At 47.1% G+C, this 16611-nt stretch overlaps 1 protein-coding gene across 3 annotated transcripts in view; it reads right to left on the bottom strand.

Annotated features, from left to right (window-relative positions):
- LOC146177815 (tubulin-specific chaperone C-like) overlaps positions 1–16611 on the bottom strand; it is a 56393-nt gene that overhangs the window by 12924 nt on the left and 26858 nt on the right. For all 3 annotated transcript variants that reach the window (XM_084580598.1, XM_084580596.1, XM_084580599.1), the window contains exons 2-3: positions 12333–12579; positions 7903–8090 (exon numbers count right to left, since the gene is read on the bottom strand). In XM_084580598.1, the coding sequence (XP_084436724.1) occupies positions 7903–8090; positions 12333–12491 (347 nt within the window). In that variant the 5' untranslated portion in view covers positions 12492–12579. The remainder of the gene's footprint in view (positions 1–7902; positions 8091–12332; positions 12580–16611) is intronic.

The raw sequence follows: 16611 nt of genomic DNA, 5'->3' as shown, positions 1-16611 counted from the left end.
AAACACACAGAGGAACAGGCAGTCGAAGTGATCATGCTAAAAGAAAAAAAAAAGGCACTCTGGCGGCGAGCAGCAACGGCAGCGACAATGTCTCGGAAACGGAAGCTGCTAGGCAAATAATATAGCCTCGATCCAGCGTCAGTTTAGCTGAGGAGCGGCACACAAGGCCGGCACCGGTTTCGAGGCTATCGAAGGAAAAGTAAACAAACAAGATGGCGGCGACACTGCTCAAAATGTGTGGCAGTTGGCCCGGCTGACGCTTGGAATGTCCGAAAAATCGAATAGCCCTCCTTAGAGTGTTCAAAATTTTAAGCAGCGTAATACACTGACTTTATAAGGTACATCCTGGGGCCGGAAAAAAGTCCGAATAATCAAGCATGTCCAAAAATTGGGTATCCGAAAAATCGGTTGTCGACTGTATAGAAAAATCCGGGCCGTGGTGGCCACGCCTGGTCCGCACCCGAAAAGGTGTCTGTGCGCTGTGCAATGTCAGCGCATGTTAACAGACCCTGGTTATCTAAATTAATCCCGAGTCCATAACTACGACATTGCTCATATGTCACTTTGGTATGTTAAACCCAACAATTTACAATTTTTAGATGCAAATTATAGGGTGGGCAACACAAGCATGATGAAAAACGTTTTAGGTGTGTAATGGCACCGACAGTGCCAGCGCATGCAGCCTGCGCCTGGCAAAGCTGGCAAGCGTAGTAAATACACCACAACGGCAATGGCGCGAAGGATCGCCATTGTTAAGGAAGTTCAGAGCGGCCGGCCTCAGAGCGCAGTTGCCTGGCAATTTAATACAGTCGCCGACCGTTTTTTCGGACTTGAAGGGACCCGAAAAATGGTCCGAATAATCGAACAGTCCGAAAAATCCATGAAGCACAAAAAATCACTTTATTCAGAGGAAATCGGCTTAAAAAAGTCGCCGATTTTACCTTGCGGCAAATTTCTTTTGCTGGCGACGATTTGCGCTTGTATTTGCACCAAAGTTGTCGTTTCGCTGTACATGCTAGACAGCAAGTTCACAGCGTTCGTAATTTGTGCAAGCGATGGCTGTGGTAGGCCGCCCGAGTCGTCGTCGGAGTCCGACTCGTCTTCAGGTTGAAGAACCTGGCGTACAAGTTCGTCGTCCGTGAGGTCCGCACACATATCGAGGCCGTCGTCCACTTCAACAAACTCGCGGAACGTGGAGCCCGTTGGAATGTCCATTCCGTTCCCGCGAAGGTCAACGATGAGGTCTTCGCCACTGTCTGCAGTCAAATCCTCAGAATCGTTGCAGTCTTCTACGTCATCGACTTCATCGGCGGAGAATCCAGCGTGCCTGAAGCAATTAGCAATTGTTTCCGCTCTCACTGCCTTCCACGCGTCAGCCAGCATGCTAACCGCCGCAAAAAGATCCGTGGCGTACTTTTTCCCGTTGTCAAAACAAAGGACTGTGCGCCGCTGAAGACGGGTCCGATGATGCACCTTAAGGTTTTTGATCACCCCCTGGTCCATTGGTTGGAGCACGCTGGTGGTGTTTGGTGGCAGGTATTCGAGCCGAATGGCTTTCAGGTTGTCGAAGGTGCCGTGAGCCGCGCAGTTATCAACAAAAATAATAACTTGTCGCCCCTGCCGCTCGAAACTTCGGTCGAGTCGACGCACGCAATCTTCAAACAAAGCATGAGTGATCCATGCCTTGGAGTTGCTGCAGTACCACACGGGAAGGTTCTTCGCGCCCTTAAAACACCTAGGATTTTTGGATTTGCCTATCACAAGAAGTGGCACCTACCATTACTGTTATCCTTTCCTTGCTGTGGCGGCCCCCTGAACAGGAGTCACCCGAAAAAGAGAGGGTGCGGTCAGGCAACATCTTGAAGAAGAGGCCAGTCTCGTCACAGTTGAAGGTGTCCTCCGGGCTGTACTGGCTCAACAAGGGCTTCAACTTCGTCTGACGGTAGTCTGCTACCGTGGCTGGGTTGGCGGCTCCGCTCTCCCCGCACATCTTCTTAAAAGACACACCGTGTCTCTTCTTGAAACCGCGGAGCCATCCGTCCGTGAACTTGAATTTTTCAATTCTCATTTTCACGGCCAGGGTCTCTGCCTTTTCCTTCAACGTGTCGCCCGACACTGGAAGGTTTTTTGCTAAAGCAGCTTTAAGCCAGAGTAGCAAGGCCTTCTCCAATTCGGGGTGGTCGCCTTTCCTGTCGTTCTTCTGGCTGCTGCTGTGGGACGCCTCAAAGGCGAAAAAAATCTTCTCCTTATTTTTCACGTAATCCGAAATAGTTTGCTTCGACAGTGCAAACTCCTTGGCCACGTCAGCTTGCGTTCGCCCACTCAGCACTAGCTTTATGATCTCTGCCTTTTTCTCAAGGGTCATGGTAGAATAGCTCCCACGCTTCTTTGACGGACCCGGCAGCACCGGCGGGGCCATGTCCACAGCCCGAGTGCGCACCACACCGCTCGTCAAACACGCAAAAATGAGGCACTTTTCGTTCAGAGCGGTGGAACCGCCGGACGCAATCACAAAACGGCCAAAGGATTGACGGCGCGCCACTCGGTTGACGCGGTCGGAGAAACTCGTGTGACAACACGGCGGACGTATGAGACAAAGCACAAAGAGATAGCTGCCCGCGTCAGCGTTGGCGACAAAAGCAGGTTGACGGCAATGACAATCCGACTGCCACCTCGAAGTGGCAGAGATTGCAGGGGCCTCTCCTGGCAAAAATGGGGCACCGAAACCATGTCAAGCCAATCCAACTGCAGAGCCAATCCACCTCAATCCAAGATGGCGCTTGTTGCGCCGGCGAAAAGCCGATAAGATGGCAGATTTTGGCCTGCAGGGGACTGAAATTAGTCCGAAAAATCGAACTTTCGGACTTCTAAAGTCCGAAATATCCGTCGCGAATATGTATGCGCTTCTATGGGGTGACTGACGGTGCCTCACTGAAGTCCGAAATATCCTACAAGTCCGAATTACCCGTCGGCCACTGTATCACAAAGCAAACGCTCTCTGACTATACGAAAAACAAGACGATGATTCTCAGCAAACAACCAAGTCTTCCTTAAAGTTGGAGAGAAAACATTCATGAGATGGCAGTCACCCCAAGCTGGAAGAAGCCTCCATATGTGGTTGCGTGACATGGTCTCGAGGCGGATCCGTCTCTGGAGACCTTTTGATAACTACCATATTTTCCGAAGTATAAGTCACGGTGTTTTTCTAAAAATATAGTCAATGCATCTTATCAACAGTTGTGGCCATATGTATAGAAAAATCCGGGCCGCGGTGGCCACGCCTGGTCTGCACCCGAAAAGGTGTCTGTGCGCTGCGCAATGTCAGCGCACGTTAAGAGACCCTGGTTGTCGAAATTAAACCAGAGCCCATAACTATGACATCGCTCATGTCATTTTGGTATGTTAAACCCAACAATTTACAATTTTTAGATGGCAAAATATAGGGTGGACAACACAAGAATGCGTCTGAAATTACGTGCCACAACTGCACATCTTGTGACATGCACTATGCTGTATTTTGAAAGAAGTGAAAAGTAACGTCAAATTGTCTTGCAAAAACAAAATGCAGCTCATACGTTTTTATAGACAGTTTAATTCTGAGGGACAAAAATGTGTTGTTCATTTAAAAATGGTAACTTGCCAGTAAGGAGTTTTAATTTTCGAGTAGCTCCCATTTCAGTTATTTTCGTCCGCCACAGCATCTTCATGTCTTCATTGCAATGATCGCTGTAGCGGCTTCACGATCTGGACGCCGCAACCGTCACCTTGAAGGGTGCACACAACGCTTCTATGTAATGTTCTTTACTTTTTCACCCTCATACAAATAAAAGTTTTTCACCACCATCACCACCTGTGCTGCTCCCCCCCCCCCCCCCCCCCCCCAATCTGTCACACCATTTCATATCTCTCTAACCATGGCATCGCCCGTGAGCCGAAAAAGATACAACTCAAAATTCAAGCTGCGTGCAGTTGAATTTGCCGAGGAGCACTGGCACTGGGCTACAGGAAGAGTTTCCAGTTAGCGAAAAAATTATCCATGACTGGAGCAAAGCCACCAGTGTGTTCCGGAGAATGAAGTCGACCATGAAGGCCTGGCAATTGCCTAGTTGGCGTTGCATATTTCCTCTCACTGCTCCGGCCCCTCCTCCTTTCCTTCTCCCCCCCTTTTTTTTTTTCTACGATGGTTTGCCTAAACACCATCAGCCCCACCGGGGTGGTGCAGTGGTAAGACGCCCGACTACTGTGCCGGAGTACCCGGGTTCGAACCCGACCTCGGCGGCTGCGTTTCGATGGAGGCGAAACGAAGAGGCGTCCGTGTGCTGTGCAATGTCAGCGCACGTTAAAGATCCCCAGGTGGTCGAAATTACTCCATAGCCCTCCACTATGGCTCCTCTTTCTCTCTTTCCACTTTCACTTCCATCTTCCTCCCTTCCCTTACGGCGCGGTTGCGGTGTCCACAGAAAACAAGTGAGACAGTTACCGCGCCTTTCCCTTCCTATAAATAAATCAGTTAAACACCATCTGTAAGTGCATGTACCATCTGTATCTATCAAAATAAAATATTTTCGAAAAGTACTATTCAGTTTTTGGATGCTCAGGGTGTCTAGAAAACCACTATTTTCAAAATCCCTGACTTTTTCATGTTTTCCCTGATTATTTCAGTTCCAATTCCCTGACGAGTGAAGAGGCTAAAAAATGTAGCTGATGATGATAACGAGCATGGACAAATAATTCACAACAAAAGGCTATTTTTAATCACATTCTGCAATTGAATTTATAATAGGCTGTCATTATAGTGTTAATGGTTTTAAGTTACGAAGGTCAAAAGTTTACTGAAAATTAAAAGCGCTTTGATGCCAGCATCAGAGCACGCGGTCGCCTACCCCGTATAAACAGCTGAGCCAATCCAATCCAATATGGCTGTGCGCACGCGCTTGGCAGCACATATTGTCAGCAGATGGTGGCCGTGCGCTAGTGAGACAGAAAAAAAAAAAATGCATGAATAAGATACTGAATAAGATACTTGCTCTGCATTAGCTTAAAATGAAAATGCACTGCAGAATATATCAAGCAGTCTTCCCTGACTTGGCAAAATTTTTGATGGTTTCCCTGACATTTCACTGATTTTTCCCGGTGCATAAAATTTCCCTGACAATTCCCGTTTTCCTGTTGCTAGACACCCCGACGCTACATGCACCTGTGTGAGCACTGCGTATCAGGGGATATGCGCATACATGGCGGCCGCAGCAAGCAGGTAGTTTCGTTGAAATTTCTCACAGCTTGATACTGAACGAGTTTTCTACTGGGAGAACAAGTGCATCTTATACACTGGTGAGACTTATCTGTGTTTTTCTGTCACAAAAATTGCTGTTTGATAGAGAGTGCAACTTATACATCAGAAAATATGGTACAACTATTTGCCTGCATATGAGTGGGCCGGGTCTAGGGGATGCAGCATGAGCAGAAGCGCGGCAGCTATAAGCCATCGCGGTGGTTTCTCCACATGCCACTAGTGTAAGGGGGCAAAACATCCAGAAACAGCCAATGAAGCGATCCCGTTGCATCATTGCCTACTACGAACCAGATTTGTTACTAAATTTCTTCCGCACTTGAGATAGCGCAAATGCCGACTGAATTTGCACGCCATTTAGAAAATTTCATCTATGGCTCTACCACAGGGTGATGAGGTTCTATTGCTGTTGTGTAGGATGGCTGTTGTTCTGATTCTTGTGTAATTCATTTTTGTTTTGTTTGTGTGTGTATTCAGAGACAATTTTTGATTGACTATTGATTTTCATCGTCTTCTATATTGCTCATTTTTTGTTTTGTATTTTCCACTCCTGTTACAGCCCCTTATGGTGGCTGACAGTATTAATAAATGAAATGAAATGAAATGAAATGAATTCTGCGAGAGCTAAAGAAAGAGCTGTGCACATTGGATGTCGATAAATGCTAATCTACACTTTTATATAATGAAAGTCTCAGTTAAATTTTTCAGAATCGGGCAGTTCGGATCATGCGTTTTCTCGGATAATACATTTTTTTTCCAGCAGCCTTTAAAGACTGTATCAATGAGGTTTTACTGTAACCGTTCTCCCTTTATTAAGATTCTACTGTATTAAGGAGAACAAGAATGAGGTGGGGTGCATTTGGCAGGCACCCACGTGTGATAAATGGCAGTTCACTAGTATCTGTCAAAAGGAAAGTGTATAACAGCTGCATATTAAGTACTCACATATGGGGCAGAAATACAGGGAATACAGTCGAACCTCGTTATAACGAACACGGATACAGCGAATTATCGGATATAACGAAGTAAAAGCAAAGTTTGGTTGGCTGTGCTTTATTTCTATGGGAGTTCTATCTGTATAACGAAATGAAAAACTGAAAATTTGACACTAAATCGGTTATAACGAAGCATATTTCGTATTCACACGACTCAAAATCCGCAAAGAAGCAAAAAAAAAAAATAATTTTTTCAAAACACTAAATTTCGGTTTTATCAATTGCCTCCACCTAAATCGTGTTTGAATCAGCACGCCACGCCATCTAGGGACCGGGAATGAATCTAGCATCAACGGCTGCCTGACATGTGACCGGCACGTGATCGAATCACCGCCCGCGTCGCCTCCACCTAAAATGTGTTTGAATCACCCGCGCTTTCGCACGCCACGCCATCTAGGGACCGCGAGTGAATCTAGCATCAACGGTTGCCTGGCATGTGACCTGCACGTAATCGAACCACCGCCCGCGTGCCCCTGCCCCTACTTTTTGCCGACCCGTGCGTGTGCTCACTTTCCTCGAGGTCGTGCCGTTGTCTTGCAGCATGGCGGCGCCGAAACGCAAAGCAGTTTCTCTTGAAACAAAGATAAAAATATTCAGAGCGGTCGACAGCGGGCGCAAGAAGAAAGAGAAAGAGAAAGAGAAAAGCGGATAATTTCGACGAGACGACATGGCGTCAACTGGCGGTTCCGAATGTTACGTTCGAGGACTTTATTGCTGCCGATGACAACTTGGCTGTGGCGCCCGAATTGACCGACCAAGAAATTGTCGATCAGCTGCTTCCTACAGATGATGCTACGAGCAGCGATGAGAGTGAAGAAGAAGGCGAAGAGCGAGCTCTCAGCAGCACCGAGGCCGCCGATATGGCGAGGAAATTGAGAAGGTACCTTGAGAACCTACCTGTGGCCAAATCAGCTGACATTGGGAAAGCGCTGCACAGTGTCGATTTCGTTGAGAAATTTATTCTATCGAATAGTGTGAAGTGCCGCCAAATGAAGATTACGTCGTTTTTTAAATAAATCAGTTCTGCGTGGCCTAAATCCCGATTTGTGTGCTCATTTTTGCTTGGCAGTGCAAAATGAAAGGTAAGGTTTCGCGTGCTTATACCACGCTTTAAAGAAAAATAAATGCTTTTTTTTCAGCTCTGTGCTTTCCATTTTAGGGTAGCCTTTACTTCGGTTTATGAACAGAATTTTTTTTTGCAGGAATTTGTGTGTACTTTTACAACGAATATCGGATATAACGAATGAATTTCCGCGCAAAATGAGACTTCGTTATAACGAGGTTTGACTGTAGCAACAAAATGTGTGGAAGTTAAATGTAAATGACAACAAAGCAAGCTATGGGAGAGAAAGAGATAAGGCTGATGTTCAGTTCAGTTCAGACGAGTCAGACTCTTTGTGACCCTACGGACCATGTCACGCCAGGCTGATGTTAAGAGGCAGTAAAAGGACAGAGCAGGTCAACAAGTCAAGGTAACTGATGGTGAATTAAGGTAGTGGTTTGAAGAAGGCTTCACAAAGAGATAAGATGGTGGGAGCTGGCACGAGGGAGCAGGAAAGTTAAGCGGCCATACACCTAGGCGGATGACTGTTCACAATTCCCCTCAGAGCCACTCACCCCTTAGCTGCAGGTGGACGTGGTGCCTTCGTGGAGGGTGCCTCGCGTGCTGCCTGGAATGCAAAACGCCTCCGTGGCTGGAGCCGTTCCCGTGCCTCACACACCTTCGCCTGCAGCTGTGCAAACTGTTGCTGGATCCAGCGCAGGCTGGCCGAAGGCAAGTGACCGGCCCCCTCTGTCATAATGACCTGCAATACAGGCAATATTTTGTGGAATTCCAACACAGGGTTCCTTTAACATGCGCTGACATCGCACAGCACACGAGCCCTTTTGCAGGATTGAGTCTAGGTCCTCTGTCTGAATAGCTAGGTGCCACAGACCCACTGGTACAGAGCATAACTGCAAACAGCAAGACTAAGAATATTAAAAAAAATGCGATTTGTGCTCTAAAGATGCATATTCCAATCTCTTTTCAGCTCATCTTCTATGCACAAGTTTGAATTTGCTATAACTATCTCTCGCGTGCTTTAGCTCTTCCAGGATGATCAAAAAGCCAGCGCAATTCCGGGGGGCCTTGGAAATTATTTTTTTTTTATTATTGGTGTATCCTACACTAAGCGGTAGCTAATTAAGAGCCCTTTTATACACCTGAATAATATTTATCTCAAGCATTATACATCACACAAAAAAAATCATTTAAGACAAACCTTCAGAAAAAAGTTGACAGAGTTGAAGCATTGATATAAAAATGCAAAATAGAATAAAAAGTTTTCGGAATATATAAAATGTGGTAGAATGCCTCTTTTCTAAGTGTGCGAACTTTTGAAATTTCGTAAACGAATTTATCGTGTTTGTTATTCAATTCGAATTCGAAAAGCCAATATATTAGGAACTTTCGAATATTCAAAAATAACTGAATATACACTGAAAATGTTAGAATTCACCACAGTTTCTCTGCACTTAACTGCAATGCTTGGCCTCATTGACTTGAGGTGCCGGGATGTCACAAAAAGGCAAGGTCTCTTCCCAACAGCGTACGCAAACCGAATCACTTGACGAAACAAGGAAAAAATCAATCCGAACCGAACCGAACCGAACCAATCCGAACCGAATCACTTCGGTTTCAAGCAGATGTTCATCAGATAAAATGACTGTAAAGCAAATATCTTTCAGCAGTCTCTTTAGGCCCATTTGATGGGCATTTTTTCTGGTGTCTTGGGCTGCTTACTGCATTCAGCAGTAAAGTCAAAACTCATTTAAAAAAGCTCGCAATTTAACGAAGATATTCACGGATTATTCAGACTGTTCGAATATTAGGACAATTTCCCGAGTCCTGCAGCGTCCTAAAGATTTATCACCGATTGTACAATCAACCCTACATAGTCTTCACAGATTACAGCCTTTGACTCAGTTGAAAACTCAAGTCATGCAGGAACTGCGAGATTAGTGTGTAGGTGAGCCATATGTGAAAGTACTGGAAGATATCTACAGTGGCTGTACAGCAACTCTATAAAGAAAATAATGAAATTCCCATAACGAAAGGTGTTAGGCAAGGAAACACAATCTCTCCAGTGCTAATCCCAGCTTGCTTAGAAAAAGTATTCAGAGACATGGAATGGGGACAGTTAGGGATAAGGGTTGATGAATACCTCAGTAATCTGCGATTTGCTGATGTCATTTTCTTGCTAAGTAACTCGGGGGCTGAAATGCAAAGAATTATTGATGACCTAGACAGGAAAAGCAGAAAGGTAGGCTCGAAGATCAATATGCAGAACACAAAGGTAATGTTCAGCAGCCTCGGGAAGGAACAGCGGTAGGTAGTGAAGTGCTGGAAGTAGTAGGCAAATATGTCTACTTAGGTCAGGTGGTCACCGTAGATCCGGACCATGAAAAGGAAATAACCAAGAGAATAAGATTTGGATGGAGCGCATTTGGCAAGCACTCGCAGATTATGACTAGCAGCTTACCGGTTTTGCTCATGAGCAAAGTATTCAACAGTTTCAACTTACCTGTACTCCCCTATGAGGCTGAAACGTGGAGGCTAACGAAAAGGGTTCTGCTTAAGTTGAGGACAGCACAGAGAGGTATGGAATGAAAAATGGTAAATGTAACGCTAAGAGAGAGGAGGCGTGGAGAGTGGGTCAGAAAAATAACTTGCTTGCTTAGAGGAAGTATTCAGAGACCTCTATTGGAAAGTTAGGGTAAGTGTATCAGTAATCTGCGATTCACTGATGACGTTGCCTTGCTAAGTAACTCAGGGGATGAATTTTGAAGTATGCTTAATTACCTAGACAGGAAAAGCAGGACAGTAGGTCTAAAATTAATATGCAGACAACTAAAATAATATTCGACAGCCTCAGAATGGATCAGGAGTTTGGGAGAGGTAGCAAGGCACTGGATGAGTCTACTTGTGACAGGTAGTGACCGCAGTTTCAAACCACGAGAGTAAAATCACTAAGAGAATAAGATCGGGATGGAGCACATTTGGCAGCTACTCGCAGACATGACTAGCAGCTTACCAGTATTCCTCAAGAGGAAAGTATATGACAGCTGCACCTTATCTATACTCACCTATGGAGCAGGAACGTGGAGGCTAACGAAAAGTTGAGGACAATGCAGAGAGCTATGGAACGGAAAGTGGTAGGTGTAACGTTAAGAGGTAGGAAACGTGTAAAATGGGTCAGAGAAATAACTCGAGTTAATGGCATTCTAGTCTATATCAGGAAGAAATGGGCATGGGCCGGACATGTAGTGAGTGCGAAGAGAGGATAATCAATGGTCACTTAGGGTAACAAATTGAATTTAAGGAAAAGAAAGCACAGCAGAGGACGGCATAAAATTAGGTGAGAGGATGAGGTTAAGAAGTTAGCAGGGGTCAGGTGGACACAGCTGGCACAGGACCAGGTTAGTTGGAAATATGTGGGAGAGGCCTTTGCCTTGCAGTGGATAGTCAGGCTGATGACGATGATCATGGTGATGCTAACCATGAAAGCTCAAATCCATGCAAGGAGGTTGAAGAATGTACAGTAGAACCTCGGTGATACGAATCTCACAGGGTCGCGAAAAATTCATACCATCCAAAGATTCGTATCATCGAAACGAACAAAAATAAGTATGCAGAAGCACAGGAAAGACAGTCGCACATATCTGTTTATGTCAGAGAAGGTTTATTATGGTCGCGCAGTCACAGCTCGCCACTCGCAGAGCACACAGTGCGACAGTCGATCGCGACGTCGGTGATGCGCGGGCTGCATGCCTCCGCGGACTTCTCACGGCGCGTACAGCATGACAAGAAACTGCGACGTGCCAGCCGCGTGGCGCCGCAGACTGCTCGCGATGTGTACAGCACGACTAGCGGTCGTGAAGTCTATGATGTGCAGTCCAGCTGCGTGCGCTGTCAACTACTACTCACGGCTGCGCGCCGCTTAAACCTTCGCGGCCTGGAAATGATCGTGATGTTGGCGATGTGCGGTCCGCCCGCCTCTGCATATTTCTCGGGCGTGTACAGAATGAATGGGGATGGCGACATGCGGGCCACAAACTGCTCGCGAATCACGATCGCAAAGCCAGTGATGTCCGATCCGTGCACAACCGCCGCGTACGCCGCCGCCAGCTACGGGGGCCACGTGCTGCTGAAAGCTTTTCGTGCCGTGAGCCCGACAAAAAATCACGACATCGGCGGAGTACGGACCACGCGCCACTGCAAACTGCTCGTAATGCGTACGTACAGTGTGGCTGGTGATCGCGGAGTCAACGATGTGCGGGCAGTACATAGTGCTCAATGTTGCGGTCGCAGTTCGCGCGTTCGTATCATTCATAGTGGCGCAGGAGAGTGTTTGGACCATCCGGAATTTTGCACATCGTACACAATGCACTCTGGCCGGAGAATTTCGCGAATTCATATCACCCTGAAATTCGTATCAACCGGATTCATATCACCGAGATTTTACTGTACTACAGATCTTGGCAGCAACTGGTTGGCAGACCAATGCAGGCTTCATCACTGTGTCTTAGGCTAGAGCAATCTGGTGTATAACTGCAAAAGTGTACAGAAATGATATGATATTGTTAACGGCGCAATGTGGGAAGAAATGCAGAAGAGGCTATTGATCTTTCCCAATTTGGGGGACTGTACAATGTGTGCAGCTATGTGTATCCTTCTTTGTCTGACCTTTGGGGCTCTGTTTGTAGAATGTCACACCAAACTCTGCGAAAGGTACGTGCTAAGAACTGTACTGTCAGGACAAGAGTTTCTTTCTGGCAGGAGAGCGGTTGATAGAGATGGTCAATGTGCAAATACCAGACATGACCAATGGTCCCATCCATACACACTTAGGGCAGCTCGTCATTGGGCTAATTTTGGCAGGGGAGGGCTCAAAAGTGCTCTTCCCATATGGGAAAGATGTTGTATTAGGTTGACGATCTGTAGCAGATTAGAACTGCAGACAGTTCATAAGCCACTGACACGGGCTAGTGAAGAGAACACCCACCTGGAGCTGCTGCAGCTTCGCATCCAACTGAGGAACGGTGGCGGTGCCCTGCTCAGAGCTGAGCAGCTGCTCCAGCTGCTGCCTGGTGGCATTGAACCGGTCGAGGAGGTTGCGGTGCTGCCCGTGACGCCCCTCTTCCTCCTGCTCCGCAGCGTCCATGTTGACACTCAGTCTTCAATGCCCCAGGTTTTCAGGTCATAGGTGCGCACCGCATGGTCACCAAACATCGCCCCGACCTTGTAATACGCTGCACAAGCAAAAAGCCTTACTCACGTACAGCCACATAATGGCTTTTGAGCCAACTTGCAAACCCCTGCCAATCAACATGTCCCAGAGGACACCATATGGTGCTATCTTTTCTTTTTTTGCTAACTTGATAGACCCTTTTTGGTAGACCCCTGAAATGATAATTCCTGTAACATTCTAATGGAACAAGTCCACAGAGGTGGTCTCTGTGGATATAAAAGGCAAATTTAAAAGCACTGCATGGAGCCTATAACATACAGAAAATTTTTACAAAGTGCTCTTGGCAACCACTTGCCACTGATTAGAGTGAGACCTGCTTTCATCCCCCTTCACACTGACGTCAAACGGGCTTTCTGGGTGTGCCCACTCACAGGATGCACCCCAAGTGGTGCGAGTGGGAAGGGGCACAGTGGGGTGCCGTCTCTATATTTTTTTCTTCCATGCCAGAGTGTGCCAACTTGAGGGGGGAACGGAGAAGCGTCATTTTCAGTCACCGATATATAGTGACGTAGTCGTGACAATGCCAAGGACAGCAAACAGAGAGACTGATGTTGCCCTTAAATTAACTTTATTGGGGCTACTTGCGCCCTCAAACCAACTAAGCAACTCGGTGGCGGCGATAACAGCACGCATCCTCATCAGTTGTTGGTGCTCGGCAGCTCTTAATTTAAACTCGGTGAATAAACATTTAGTTAGCCTGGCCAAAAGTGACGAGAATAATCTGGAACAATGTGGAAACAGACGCGCATGGTAGTAATCCTTCCAGATATATCTCGGCGCATCTTGTGCGGCAAAGAAAATGATAAAGCCTGCTTTCTGCAACACTGAACATTAACAATGAGCACAAAATTGTTCTGCGTGGTAGAAGCAAAGTGACCAAAGTGATAAGGCCCTGTGCTGACGGCTGTTGAAAGAAACAAAGATTACAATGGTTTGCAGCCTTATTCCGTGTTAGTGGAGCCAGATTAAAAATTAAATAGCTTTGCAGGATTCCTTTAACCTTTACAAGACATTTGCATCCTTACTGTGATCTGAAAATTGTTGCTACAAACTTAACCTCCGACTTTAATGTACTTAAGTAACATGAAAATTCACTGTATGCTGCAGCCAATGATAAGCTGAAAACGGAATATAATCTAAGAGTTATCCGCCTTTTGCAGGAGAATGTGGTGCCATCATGCGGAAGCGGGCGAGAAACACATTGAACGGCAGCGTAGCAGACAATGCGAAAACGCGCCATACGAAATGGCCAAGCCAACGCAGGTAGAAAGCCTCGGGGCGGAAAGTAGTGACAGTGATTGCAGTATTCATGTTCACGCAGTATAGGGGAATGTTACAGCGTTTTCACAATCCACTCATAACGCACGTACGCATATACTACCTTCGTATTGTAAGAGCGTGTAGCGCGGGCCGTGTTCGACGTGACAGAATAAGACACTCTCAGCGTGCAGGTTCTCGGCAGACAGGAGAGTGCGGAGGCAGAGAGAGAGGGATCTCAAAGGGCAAAGCAGCCAGTGATTTGTTGATGCAGCAGAGCTAAGTGGAATTGTCTGCTGTGACTTACGAGCGGCGCATATGCGAGGAGTGTCTTGAGTTACCGAGCACAATGCGGTCACCGCGGTGCCGGCATGGTGCAATGGGCGTCGCTTACCGAGCACAATGCGGTCACCGCGGTGCCGGCATGGTGCAATGGGCGTCGCTTCCTCCTCGCGTCAACTACAAGCGTGCAGCTATAGGATTTCATCTATGAAGCTTGGCAGAGAGGCACTTATACACACCCCCTGCAAAGGGCATTGTCACAGCCAGAATGCACACCTGCAGGAAACGCGCGGCATTTTTCTGGCAACGGATGATTCAGCGTTGTAGCCAATTTCTGCCCTCAGAACGAATGTGGTCGCAGTGGTGAAAAGGTTCTCGGTGCACAGAGAATGGTCATTCTGTTGTGAAAGGATCCACAACCTTTCTGCCTCCGCCGCGATTTCTGCAGAATCAACGACTTGGTGACACGTGCGCATCTCCTACATATCGGATGCGCATCTCGGTCAGGAACCAACGCTGTTCTACGTCCAGAGCGATCCACTCTGCTAGTGAACGAGCATGAACCCTCCAGGAGACTCATTTGTGCCGGGCGGTTTGCTTGCCGTTGCAAACGGTTGGACGAAGACGATGATTATCAAGCTCCGTAACGAAGTGCATCTGATTGCGTATGCCGAAGGAACAAAATCCGAATGCTTTGGCGAGCACGAAGGTGAGCCTGTAAGGCAAAAAAAAAATACTGTGCGTCGTGCAAGAGTGTCAAGTGCGTCATATGCACCAAGCGGCAAAAACGCAGATACTACAGGTATGTATGCATCTAAAGGAAATATGCATGATGAAAAGTACCTACTGCAGTTTGCATCCAGCCTGTAACGCACCAGTGATAGCTGCACTGAGGATTTGTTCGTTGCGTGTTTGCTTTAGTTGCGCCGGGGCCTGATGGCGATGTATTTGGTCGTTTCTTTTCTTTATGTGCGAAAGGGCTAGGCAGCTTTGATATCACAGGCGGCTGCGTGCGCTAGGCCGTAATATTTAGCATGTTTTATCATGACTGCCACCTGACTAACAAGAAAAAAATACAGTGTTTGTTGCAATGCACTGCCGTTCGCGAGCCTCATAACCAGCTCAACCACTCGGCTCGCGAACGACGGTGCATCACAACAAACGCCCAATTTTTTTTTCTCTTTAGTCAGGCGGCAGTCACGATAAAACATGCTAAATATTACGATCTAGCGCACACAGCCACCTTTGATACCTGCGCTACCCGGCCCCTTCGCACATAAAGAAAACAAACGACAAAATACATCGTCATCAGGCTCCGTCGCACATAAAGGAGACACGCACCGAACAAATGCTCATTGCGGCTATCACTGGTGGGTTACAGGCTTGGTGCAAGCTCCAGTAGATACTTTTCATCATGCACATTTCCTTTAGATGCATACATACCTGTAACGAAGTGTATGCAGTCGGTTGCTAAGGTCGGCCATTCACATCTTGGCGCATTGGCCCTAATTCAAGCTTCACGTCATTGTTGGTCGCGGCTCGCCGAAGGAAACCTGAAAAACCGCGTCTTGCATCCCGGCACACCTAATGAGTGACAACCCTACGCAGCAGATGTGGTTGGCATCGCTTTGCCAAGCCTGTGGCTGTCACCGTGCGCCGGGTGCCGCCAGCCCCTGTGCACTGGTGGCGCCGAGAAATGCCGTCGACGCTGTCCAATGTGCTTCCATCGGTCACCGCTACGACCGTGCATGCGCAGAAAACTTGCATAAAAGGCGGATTGCACCACATAAGTTCCAAAGCTACACCAGTGCAGGAGGGCCCCTCCTTTGATGCACATCGCTGACATTGCATCATGACTCTAACCCAACAAATGTCTGCCGCATTGTATGGCCTCGCGGATTTTTAGTTTTAGCGCTCCAGGCGTTGGGGGCCCTCACCCCGGCAGACGCGGTTTTTGACCACTTGCGCAATTTTCACAACTGGTTTCCTTCCTTTTTTCTTTTAACACGATAACGGCATACCTGACAACCTGCAAACTTCAAAATTCGTAAAACCTTCGAGACAAAGGGGGGGGGGGGGGGGCATTTTTTTTTGTAGTTTTCAAGAATTTACCTTTAGCAGCAAGCTTGCTCGCTTTCACAAGCAAAATCAAAATCTGTGTCCTGTAGAGTAATAAGCGAAAACTCCATTGTGTCACGATTTATTTTTGCAGTGCTTTTACGGTTGCTGACTTTGCCTGCTAAAAGTGGTCCAGCGTGATCACTGACAGTTAGTGAATGTTGTGTTCAACTAAAAATGCCGTGAAATGGCATTCTGCACGAATCATACCGAGGTCGCTATCACTGTGTACAAAACTTGTCAGGCTTGGCTGGCTGTCCGCGGCTCACACGTATCCTTGGTGCTTTTTCGAAGCGATGTAGAGCTTGATGTCGGACTTGCCACCATGTGAAATGTTAACATCACAGGCACACGTGGTGCAAAATCCGAACTTCTC

This window comes from Amblyomma maculatum, chromosome 10 (assembly GCF_055883805.1).
Source record: "Amblyomma maculatum isolate TAMU_Amacu chromosome 10, ASM5588380v1, whole genome shotgun sequence".
Lineage (NCBI taxonomy): Eukaryota > Metazoa > Arthropoda > Arachnida > Ixodida > Ixodidae > Amblyomma > Amblyomma maculatum.
Note: the sequence above shows the minus strand (reverse complement) of the source record. Positions and strands in the feature narration are given on the sequence as shown.